Below are 11,787 nucleotides of genomic sequence, written 5' to 3' on the forward strand. Positions count from 1 at the left end.
GGGGAGAAGGCATGGGGGCGTCCCCTGAGGAAGGGGGTATCTTCGGGGGGGAGACTCTGCAGGGAGAGTAACCCCCGTGTGGACAGGGGCATCCTTCGGGGGAGAATGGGGGGCGAGGGGCATCCTCCAGGTGGTCAGGCACTTGTGAGGGGAAGCATTCTGGGGGGGGCACCTAGCAGGGATGCATCATGGGGGATCTCCGAAGGAGGCATCCTCCAGGGGGAGCATCCTGGCGCGGGTGATATCCTGGGGGGGCGCCCTCCGGCAGACGGAATCCGCAGCCGGCTACGGGCTGTCACGGAGGTGCTGCCTCGGCCGGCGCCCCGCCCGCCAGAAGCCCCGCCCGCCAGAAGCCCCGCCCCCGCGCTTCCTCCGCTTTCACTTTCGCTTCCGCCCTCTGAGGGCGCGCAGAGTCGGCCGCCGCCAGCATGGACGACCCGGACTGCGACTCCACCTGGGAGGAGGACGCGGAGGACGCGGAGGGGGACGCGGGGCGCCAGAGGGCGGGGGCCGAGGCGGACGGGGACGCGGACGGGGACGACGACGACGACGAGCCGAGGGCGGCGCGGCCCGGCGCCCTCCAGGTGCGGCCCGGTCCTGGGGCACCCACCCCCGGCGCGCCCCGACCCCCGGCGCGCCCCGACCCCCGGCGCGCCCCCATCCCCCCGCGCACCTTCCCCCGCGCCCCCATCCCCACGGCCCCCCGAGTCCTCCCGGGCGCTCCCCGCTCCCACCCACCGCTTTTCCTCGCGTCCCACTCCCCGCCGGACCTGTCTTCTCCAGCCCTGGGCCGCCTGGCCTCGGCACCTGCGAGTTCTCTGCGCCCTGCGGGGGGACTTCACCCGGCCGCCTGGGAATTGGGTGTGGCGGGGTGGGATGGACAGAGCCCTGCCCCAGGTCAGGCGTCGGGTACTTGGCTCTGGGGAGCCCTGAACCCATAGGCCGGGGCGCTGCCAATGTTTGGGTCCTGGGTTCTCCCAGCGCCCACCCTGGGCTCCCCTATCCGTTGGTCCTTCAGCCCCAGGCGGTCCGCACTGCCCCGCCGGAAATCCAGGGCCACCTCAGGCCCGGATCCAGTGCTGTGTCCGGTGTGAGAGGCGCTCTTCGGGAAAACTCTCCTGTCACAGCCCAGCTGGAGATCTGTGGGCTCTCTGTCCCCCCAAGGGGTCCCAGGCCTCCACGGTAGCCACCTCCACCACCTCCCTCTATCCCTGAACTTCCCGCATCGGCCTCTCCCTGATCCCTGCTTCCACCCTGCACCCTGTTCTCAACCCTGGGAGCCTGGCACCCCTGCACCCCCTCAGGCCCTTAGGCCCCCCAGTCTGCCCCCACCCCCACTGTTTTTTCTGAGTGCTAACACTGCCAAGTTCACTGCCATCTAGGAAGGTGGACTTTGGGGCCCCGTCAGTGTGACTTGTGTGAGCACCAAGGGTGGCCAGCGGTGGCCCACACTTCCACTTTTACTTCTGTTTTCGTCTCCGGAGCATCAGAACTTTCCTGCATTACTGGATGTTGTTATCTCTGGTTACTTGACGGTGTTACCCCGGTTACTCTGAGTTGTTAACCCTCAGTTCAGTTACTCAGCACTGTTACCCCTGGTTATTTGGTGTTGTTACCCGCCCCCCCCTTTACCCACTATTGCTACCCCCCGTTATTCCTTGTAACCCCCGTTATGTGATGTCATTACTCCATGTTACTTCACATTGTTATCCCTGCTTACTTTGCGTTGTTACTCCCAGAAGAGTTAGTTACTTGACATCGTTACCCCCCGTTACTCGGTGTTGTTACCTCTTGGTTACTCACTGTTCGTCTTAATCATCTGGTGCTGCTATAACAGAAATGCCTCAAGTGGATGGCTTTAATGAACAGAAATTTATTCTCTCTCAGTTTAAGGAGGCTAGAAGTCCAAATTCAGGGTATCAGCTCTAGGGGAAGGCATTCTCTCTCTCTTGGCTCTGGGGAAGGTCCTTGTCTCTTCGGCATCTGGTTCCTGGGCGATCTCCATGTGGCTTGGCATCATCGCTGCTCTGCTGGCTTGTTTAATCTCTCTTATATCTCAAAACAGATTGACTCAAGATAAACCTCAGCCTTGCCTCATTAGCATAACAAAGACAACCCATTCCCAAATGGGATTATAACCACAACCATAATTATTGTTGTTAGGTGCCCTTGAGTTCTTCTGACTCAGGGACCCTATGCACAACAGAACGAAACACTCCCCGGTCCTGCGCCATCCTTACAATCGTTGTTATGCTTGACCCCATTATTGCAACCACTGTGTCAGTCCACCTTGTTGAGGATCTTCCTCTTTTCCACTGACCCTGTACTTTGCCAAGCATGATGTCCTTCTCCAGAGACTGATCCCTCCTGACAACATGTCCAAAGTACGTAAGATGCAGTCTCGCCGTCCTTCTAAGGAGCATTCTGGTTGTACTGCTTACAGGACAGATTTATCTGTTCTTCTGGCAGTTCATGGTATATTCGATATTCTTCGCCAACACCACAATTCAAAGGCATCAACTCTTCTTCTGTCTTCCTTATTTATTGTCAAGCTTTCACATGCATATGATGTGATCGAAAATACCATGGCTTGGGTCAGGCCCACCTCAGTCTTCGAGGTGACAACTTTGCTCTTCAACACTTTAGAGGGGTCCTTTGCAGCAGATTTACCCAATGCAATGCATCTTTTGATTTCTTGACTGCTGCTTCCATGGCTGTTGATTTGGATCCCAGTATAATGAAATCCTTGACAACTTCAGCCTTTTCTCTGTTTATCATGATGTTGCTCATTGGCCCAGTTGTGAGGATTTTTGTTTTCTTTATGTTGAGGTGCAATCCATACTGAAGGCTGTGGTCTTTGATCTTCATTAGTAAGTGCTTCAAGTCTTCTTCACTTTCAGCAAGCAAGGTTGTGTCATCTGCATGACGCAGGTTGTTGATGAGTCTTCCTCCAATCCTGATGCCCCGTTCTTCTTTATATAGTCTAGCTTCTCTGATCATTTGCTCAGCATACAGATTGAGTAGGTATGGTGAAAGAATACAACCCTGATGCACACCCTTTCCTGACTTTAAACCAATCAGTATCCCCTTGTTCTGTCAGAACAACTGCCTCTTGATCTATGTAAAGTTTCCTCATGAGCACAATTAAGTGTTCTGGAATTCCCATTTTTCTCAATGTTACCCATAATTTGTTATGATCCACATAGTCAAATGCCTTTGCATAATCAGTAAAACACAGGTATACATCCTTCTGGTATGCTCTGCTTTTAGCCAGGATTCCATCTGACATTAGCAGTGATATCCCTGGTTCCACATCCTCTTCTGAAACCGGCCTGAATTTCTGGCAGTTCCATGTCAATATGCTGCTGCAGCCGTTTTTGAATGATCTTCAGTAAAATTTTACTTGCTTGTGATATTAATGATATTGTTCTATAATTTCCACATTCAGTTGGATCACTTTTCTTGGGAATAGGCATAAATATGGATCTCTTCCGGTCAGTTGGCCAGGAAATCTGTCTTCCGTATTTCTTGGCATAGACAAGTGAGCACCTCCAGTGCTGCATCCATTTGTTGAAACATGTCAATTGATATTCTGTCAATTCCTGGAGCCTTGTTTTTCACCAGTGCCTTCAGAGCAGATTGGACTTTTCCTTCAGTACCATTGGTTCCTGATCATATGCCACCTCTTGAAATGGTTGAACATTGACTAATTCTTTTTGGTATAATGACTCTGTGTATTCCTTCCACCTTCTTTTGATGCTTCCTGTGTCGTTTAATATTTTCCCCATTGAATCCTTCACTATTGCAACTTGAGGCTTGAATTTTTTCTTCAGTTCTTTCAGTCTGAGAAACACCGAGCATGTTCTTCCCTTTTGGTTTTCCATCTCCAGCTCTTTGCACATGTCATTGTAATACTTTGTCTTCTTGAGCTGCCCTTTGAAGTCTTCTGTGCAGTTCTTTTACTTCATCATTTCTTCCTTTTGCTTTAGCTGCTCGACGTTCGAGAGCAAGTTTCACCGTCGCCTCCGACATCCATCTTGGTCTTTCTTTCCTGTCTTTTCAGTGACCTCTTGCGTTCTTCATGGATGATGTCCTTGATGTCATTCCACAACTCCTCTGGTCTTCGGTCACCAGTGTTCAGTGCATCAAATCTATTCGTCAGGTGGTCTCTAAATTCAGGTGGGATATACTCAAGGTCATATTTTGGCTCTCATGGACTTGCTCTGATTTTCTTCAGTTTCAGCCTGAACTTGCATATGAGCAATTGATGGTCTGTTCCACAGTCGACCCCTGGCCTTGTTCTGACTGATGATATTGAGCTTTTCCATCATCTCTTTCCACAGGTGTAGTCAATTTGATTTCTGCATGTTCCATCTGGTGAGGTCCATGTGTATAGTCACCGTTTATGTTGGTGAAAGAAGGTATTTGCAACGAAGAAGTCGTTGGTCTTACAAAATTCTGTCATTCGATCTCCAGAATTGTTTGTATCAGGCCATATTTTCCAACTACTGATCCTTCTTCTTCGTTTCCAACTTTCACATTAAAATCACCAGTAATTATCAATGCATCTTGATTGCACGTTCGATCAATTTCAGACTGCAGCAGCTGGTAAAAATCTTCTGTTTCTTCATCTTTGGCCCTAGTGGTTGGTGCATAAATTTGAATAATAGTTGTATTAACTGGTCTTCCTTGTAGGCCTAGGGATATTATCCTATCACTGACAGCGTTGTACTTCAGGATCTTGAAACGTTCTTTTTGATGATGAACGCAACACCATTCCTCTTTGAGGTATCATTCCCAGCATAGTAGACTATATGATTGTCCGATTCAGAATGGCCAATACCAGTCCATTTCAGTTCGCTAATGCCTAGCATATCAGTGTTTATGCGTTCCATTTCATTTTTGATGAATTCTAATTTTCCTAGATTCATACTTCGTACATTCCAGCTTCCGATTATTAATGGATTTTTGCAGCTGTTTTTTCTTATTTTGAGTCATGCCACATCAGCAAATGAAGGTCCCGAAAGCTTTACTCCACCCACATCATTAAGGTTGACTCTACTTTGAGGAGGCAGCTCTTCCCCAGTCATCTTTTGAGTGCCTTCCAACCTTGAGGGGTCATCTTCCAGCACTATATCAGACAACGTTCCGCTGCTATTCATAAGATTTTCACTGGCTAATGCTTTTCAGAAGTAGACTGTCAGGTCCTTCTTCCTAGTCTGTCCTAGTCTGGAAGCTCAGCTGAAACCTGTCCTCCGTGGGTGACCCTGCTGGTATCTGAATATCAGTGGCATAGCTTCCAGCTTCACAGCAACACGCAAGCCCCCACAGTACGACAAACTGACAGACACATGGAGGACCACAAGCATAGAAATGAGGATTTGCAACACATTTTTAGGGGACACAGTTAATCCGTAACGCTATTGTTACCCTCAGTTATTCCTTGTTACCTCCAGTTATGTAGTGTTCTTATCCCATGTTACTCCACATTGTTACCCTGGTTACTTAACAGTGTTACCCCTGTTACTCAGTGTTGTTACCTCCCTATTGCTAGCACCCTAGGTGCCATGCTCTGTCCCGACACAGGTGCTGTTGGTCCAGGTGTGGTGGAGGGCCCAGAATGACAGCCTTCACCCTGTCCGCTAGTTGTGTTTGGATGATAGGTGTCTTGCCGTGTGTGCAGGGTGTCTTGAATCCAGACACTGGCCTCTGAGGTGGGTTTTTCTGGTAGCGCATGAGTGCACTGGTCCTCGGAGTACGCCTCAGTCTCTGGAGTGGTCAGCGAAAGTGACCCCAGAGGTAACAGAGCCCCTGCGCCTGCCTGGTGGCCAGCAGCTGCCCCTTCTGCTGCTTGGATAGCTGCAGTGCTGGGGGTGGGGCAGGAGTGATGGTCACAGGGTAGGGAGGGGCAGGAATGGTGGTCACAAGATGGGGAGGGGCCTGGAGCAGCCGCCCAGTCAGAGAGTGGTGCTAGGTCATGGCTCTGGCCCCCTCTAGCTCTATGCAGGACACTGGGGTACTTTACTAGGGTGTTATCCCTCCTCCCATAAAAAGAGCTGAGGGAAGAACTGGTGGGAGAGGCCAGGTCCTGCTGCTGCCACCAGGACTTACTGGGGGCAGTGTCCTGTGGGGTTCTCATCCCATCTCATCTCTCCCCAGGCCAGGATGCAGGGGACTCGAAACTGGCGGGCCGTGCAGGACATGCGCAGGTACCGCCACCACTACCCGGTACGTCCCTTCCCGGCCCTTGCCCCAGAAGGCTGACCACAAAGGTTCTCCTGGGGACAGTAGGGTCGCAGGTCACACCAGCTGTCGTGTTCTCACAGAGTGTCCCTAAGTCCTGCCAGGTGGAGAGGGCTCTATACCACCCCTGCCAGAGCCTGACTTGACACGGGTCAGGCTCCTGCTCCCCGTCATGGTAGCTGGCGCATCATCTCCCCTCTGAACTGGGGCCCTTGCCTGTAGACATGCTGGTCTCATACTGCGGATCAGTCATGTCATCGCATTGGCTGGGCTGGACCTGGCCACGTAGACTGCCCTCACCTGCTACCTGATCATAGCAGTCTCCTTGGGGTGGTCTCATCTTTGTTCTCTAGTCTGGAATCGGGAGTGTCATCCTGCCCTCTGCACCTGCTGGACCACCTCTGGATCACAGATAAAGGTGGCTTCCCAGCCCCTCGCCCACTGAGGGTGGCCTCGGACGGCTCCCTGCTAGTGACCAGAGGGGCGGCTGTGCTTCAAGCATGGAGGAAGGCTCTACTGGTGGGCAGGGTGCCAGGCCAGCACCCTGGGAGTCTTGGGCTAGCTGTCAGGATGTCCCGAGAGCAGACCCTACCCCCAGGGGTCCTCTTATAAGGCCTCGGGCACCTGCCTCTGATCCCCATTGTCCCATGTCTCTGGCTCTGCAGGACCTGGTAGAACGAGACTGCAACGGTGACATGCCCAACCTGAGTTTCTACAGAAATGAGATCCAGTTCCTGCCGAATGGTGCGTGCTAACCTTGGCCACCAGCCATGCTGCTCTGGCCTGGTGGGGTGTCTGGGCTTAGAGACTGCGTGTACCTCTTTCCACTCCCAGGCTTGGTCCTCACATGGGGCAGTGGCTATCACATGGCTTCACAGAACTCCCTGGAGGCCATCTTCGGGACTCCAGTCCTCCAGCCGAGTCTCTAGGGTGGGGCTGGCAAACGTGGAAAGTCAGTTGTCATCAGGTTACTCCTAACTGACGGCGACCCATGTATGTCAGAATAGAACTGGCCTCCGCTGGGTTTGGGGGCTGTAATCTTTAGGAAGTAGATTCCCAAGCCTTTCTTCCAAGGCACCTCTGGGTAGACTTGAATTACCAGCTTTTGGTTAGCAGCCAAGCGCTTAGCCATTTGCACTGCCCAGGGACAGAAAGCCCAGAGGGTCTCTGTAGCAGCTGCTCAGCTCAGACTTAACTCTTGGTAGCGGCAAAGCAGTCGCTCCTAAACTAATGAGAACTAAGAACACTTTTTATTTTAATTGGCTGGAAAAAAACTGAAAACATGATCGTATTTTGTGGCATGTGAAAGTTACATAAAATCCACATTTCATTATCCATCATTGAAGTTTTGTGGGCACACAGCCACACCAGCTCATCTGCGTGTTGTCTGTGGCTGCTTTGGCACGACACTGGCAGAGGCCGCGTGCCCACAAAGCCAGCAGTCCTAACCATCTGGCCCTCTGCAGAAACACGTGTGGGCCCCACCCTAGGCTGGGCTCAGCTGGAGCGTTGTTGGGGACAGAGCCCTGGCTTCCCAGATGAGGGCTGGAGGATACATGGGCCCCCTGTGCCTCATCTGCAAGGATGGAGCTGGGAAGAGCCAGTCCCGCAGAGGGGCAAGAGCCCACTCACGCAGCATCACCCTCGACACGCTAGAAGGGTCCATGTCCAGGGTGCAGAGGCCGGGGCCCAAAGTCAGTGGGTTAAAGTCAGGTGGGACCTGTAATCCCTGGGAGATCTACAGAGCCCAGGGCGGTGGGTAGTTTCTGGGGGCTGTGGTGGTGGTCTGCACTGACCTGTCTCATGGGGCTCTTAGGCTGCTTCATTGAGGAGATTCTTCAAGACTGGAGGGATGACTACGACCTCCTGGAGGACAATCATTCCTACATCCAGTGGTGAGGGAAGGGTGTGGGGAGGGGGAAGTGGCGAGTAGAGGGGAGGGGGTCTCTGTGGCCCTGGGGAAGGAGGGGGAGCCTCTGCACACCCTGGGCAGCAGCGGTTCTCCCCTTTGCTGCTGCGCTTCCTGAGCTGGCTCGCTGGCCTTCCTGGAGCTTCGTCCACCTTACAGGTGCACATTTGACACTCGTCACAGGGCCCAGGGGCCAGGGGCCACTGGGGGAGGACTCCAGCCTGTGCCACAGTCTGAGGGGTGTTAGTCCAGCAGCCCTTGTGTTCAGGAACCCAAGTGGACTTGGGGGGCAGGAAGAGCTGCAGACTAGATGCCTGCTGGACCAGTCACCCCAATATCTTGGAGGTGATGGGCTGGCTCTGGGGGGGGTAGTTGTGGAGGAGGGGTGGGGCAGCCCGCCAGGTACGTCCTTGGGAGCCCACAGGGGCAGCTGGGAGTGACTGTCTGGGAAGGCCCACATGATGGGGTGGGAGGGGGAAGACCCCAGACGCACAACACACCTCAGCCTGAGGACAGCAATCTCGGGAGCATGCAAGCAGGGAGCCCCTTCTGACCTGCAGGGCACCCTGGAGGAAGGAGAACAAAGAATAAAAAGAAAACCCCCCATCTTGCCTACTAAAAGTGGCCACCCTGCTAGCCTGGCCGAGCTCTCCCTCCAGGTCCCCTGCTGAGCAGGCAATTAATCCTTGTAGGCCCAGTGCCAGCCACCCGCCCCCCTAGCCTATGTCCCTTACCCTGGGCATTAGCTCTCTGCCCAGGCAGTCCCTTTTTCTAGGGATAAGGGTAAAAGCCCAGGGTGGAGTTCTGCCCACGTCACTAACGAGCATGTGGCCAAGCCGACCAGCAGAGGCTGGTAGGATTCCAAATGGGGCTGGGTCCTCTTTCTCCCATAGGCTGTTTCCTCTGCGGGAACCAGGAGTGAACTGGCACGCCAAGCCCCTCACACTGAAGGAGATCGAGGTGAGCTCTGGTTCCTGGACTCTGGTCAGGAGGCATGGAGATCACGCCAGAATGTCTGCACGCACCCCAGTCACTGCTCAGGAGCCAGTTGGAATGGCAGGAGCGGATGGGGCCCCAGTGTAATTATTCTTCCCCCCAAAGTGGTTCTCACCTCACTGCCCCCCAGTGGTGTTCCCTGAGGCCACTAGGGGCAGAGGCCAGGGGAGGACCAGTGACGAGGACTTTCCCTTTGTGGTCCCTGGTTTGAGCTTGAGTGGGGGCACTGAGTCTAGGAACCGCCTCTGGAGGGACAGAGGAATGGGGGGGCCAAGCCGCACCTCGGAGGGTCACTAAGGAGGTGGGCTGGTTGTTCCCTGCCTGCATGGGTCCCTGTCCTGTGGTTGGCAAGGCCTCCACAGTCATCCTCTCACCCTGAAAGTCAGAGTCCATGCCTCTTCCCGAAGCCAGCTCTCTGGATATGGCCACGCCCCTGCACTCCCTGGTACATTCCCTGGTAGGATCAGCAATGGTGTCTGAGTGTATCTCGGATTTTCCAGGCTTTTAAAAGCTGCCCAGAGGCCATGGAACGGTTCGTCCTGGCCTATGAGCTCATGTTGGGCTTCTACGGGGTAGAGCTGGAAGACCGAGGCACAGGTGCGGTCCGCCGTGCCCACAACTACCAGAAGCGCTTCCAGAACCTGAACTGGTAAGGCCCGGCACCTTTGGGCAGGTTGGGGGTGGTGCTTGCAATGTGATCCCCAGCACTTGAGCTCCCTGTTGGCAGGTGGTGGGGTGCTGACCATGGGGAGGGGGAATTTAAGGAAACCGCACCTGTCAGTTTTGCTTCTTGCCTGCCCACAGGGTAGTCAGGGCTTCTCAGGGGCACTGTTGGCTTTGCAGCACTATGGCTTTGCCCCAAAATGCTAGGAGCACCCTTGCCAATAGGGGCAGCACAGACTTCCTAATAAGGGAGGTATTAGCCCCCGACTGAGGACCATCAGGCAGAGGGAATGGGGTCACAGGGGCTCTCCGCAGGAAGCAGGGCCACCCTTGGGCCCCTCCCTGGACTCTCCCACCCACCTCTCGCCCAACAGGCACAGCCACAACAATCTCCGCATCACCCGCATCCTCAAGTCTCTGGGTGAGCTGGGCCTGGAGCGCTACCAGGCACCGCTAGCGCACTTCTTCCTGGAGGAGACGCTGGTGCACCGGCAGCTGCCGGCTGTGCGTCAGAGCACGCTGGACTACTTTGTGTTTGCTGTGCGTTGCCGCCACCAGCGCCGCAAGCTTCTGCACTTTGCCTGGGAGCACTTCCAGCCACGCTGCAAGTTCGTATGGGCACCCCACGACAAGCTGCTGCAGCTCCAGTCCCGCTCACCTCCCCACCAGCCCAGGAGCCACCTCTACGAAGCTGGTGCCCAAGGTCGGACCTGCGGGCCGGGTGGGGACAGTGTACCCCAGGAGGCGGAATCCCCCAAAGGAGACCCGGGAGATGCCGCCAGTCAGGTGGATGCCTGCGGTGTGTGGGGACCAGAACCCTCAAGCCCCAAAGAGAGCAAGAAAAGGAAATTGGAGGTGAACCAGCGTGAGCAGGCCCCAGGGGAGCCAGGCCTACAAAGCTCCTCAGAGGTGGAGAAGATCGCCCTGAACCTGGAGGGGTGTGCTCTCAGCCAGGGCAGCCTCAGAGTGGGTGCCCAGGATCCCGAGGAAGGCGAGCAGCCCTGCCCCCAGCCCATGGGGTCAAAGGTGGTCGATGAGATCAGGAAGCGGCGGAAGGTGGATGAAGGCACAGCCGCTGGTGGTGAGGCCCAGACACTGGCCGCCACCTGGCGTCCCGCTGCATTGGAGGGGCCCGAGGCTGGAGAGGGCAAGAGTGAGATGAGCGAGGAAGCAGAAGGCCGGGCAGGGGAGGAACAGAGTACTCCCAGGAGCCCCACAGAGGGCTCAGCCCAGGCCACCACCAGGCCCCCAGTAGACGAAGGGGCAGCAACCAAGGCGGGGCCTTCAGCTACACCCACAGAACCATAGAGGAGGGGGTGCAGAGCTACACCTCCAGCCACCTGGAGGCCAGCCCTGCCAGGTGAGGGTTCTGGGCCAGGATCCCAGGAGCCCTGTTGTCTGCTCTTTCCAGTGCCTGGCAGTGCTGGCCTCTCCTGGGGCGGGGGGAGGGGGTAGGGGTGTCACTGCAGCCCCCACCCCCGCCACCTCCGGGAGGACTGAGACCCCTCAGGGAGGTCAAATGCGGACTTCAGAATTCTTCTTACCTCAACTGATTTCTGACTCTCTCCTTTTCTGCCCCATGTTCCTCATCTTTGTAAACTGATCCTTAAGGACGGGGAGGGGAGGGGGGCTCATTTTCTCATTGTGGTGCCAAGGCCTTTTCTGAATAAATTCATTTGACCTTGAGTCTTGGGGGCATGAACTGGACCCTGTTAGCAGTGGTGGGCTGGTCTCATAAGTAGGGGTGGTCTCTGGACTTGCTTCTTCCCGAGTTCCGAGTGGCCTAGCTGGGCCACAGCATGGCTCTGACCAAGGGGCAGCCCTTCAGGCTCTCAGCACATGCCCCCCAGCACAGGACAGAGCCTGAGCACAGGACTCCTCCCTCCAGCACACCTCCCCCCCGCCCCACCCCCAGCACATAGATCTCCCTCCCCAGCAGTTTTCTCCAATCTTGGGAAAAATTAGAGCATTCGTTC

The 11,787-nt window shown here is 55.1% G+C and overlaps 1 protein-coding gene across 2 annotated transcripts; it reads left to right on the forward strand.

Moving 5' to 3' along the window:
* Positions 1-416: 416 nt before the first annotated feature.
* OGFR (opioid growth factor receptor) lies at positions 417-11,497 on the forward strand. Of its 2 annotated transcripts, none has more exons than XM_003421794.4 (7): positions 417-584; positions 6,160-6,228; positions 6,909-6,987; positions 8,060-8,138; positions 9,046-9,112; positions 9,649-9,797; positions 10,186-11,497. In XM_003421794.4, the coding sequence occupies exons 1-7, from the start codon at positions 429-431 to the stop codon at positions 11,117-11,119; spliced, it is 1,533 nt and encodes a 510-aa protein (XP_003421842.1). In that variant the 5' UTR covers positions 417-428; the 3' UTR covers positions 11,120-11,497. The 2 variants fall into 2 exon arrangements, with proteins under 2 accessions (XP_003421842.1, XP_064132391.1); XM_064276321.1 differs by lacking the exon at positions 417-584 and adding an exon at positions 770-1,182.
* Positions 11,498-11,787: the final 290 nt, after the last annotated feature.

Source organism: Loxodonta africana, chromosome 24, assembly GCF_030014295.1.
Source record: "Loxodonta africana isolate mLoxAfr1 chromosome 24, mLoxAfr1.hap2, whole genome shotgun sequence".
NCBI lineage: Eukaryota > Metazoa > Chordata > Mammalia > Proboscidea > Elephantidae > Loxodonta > Loxodonta africana.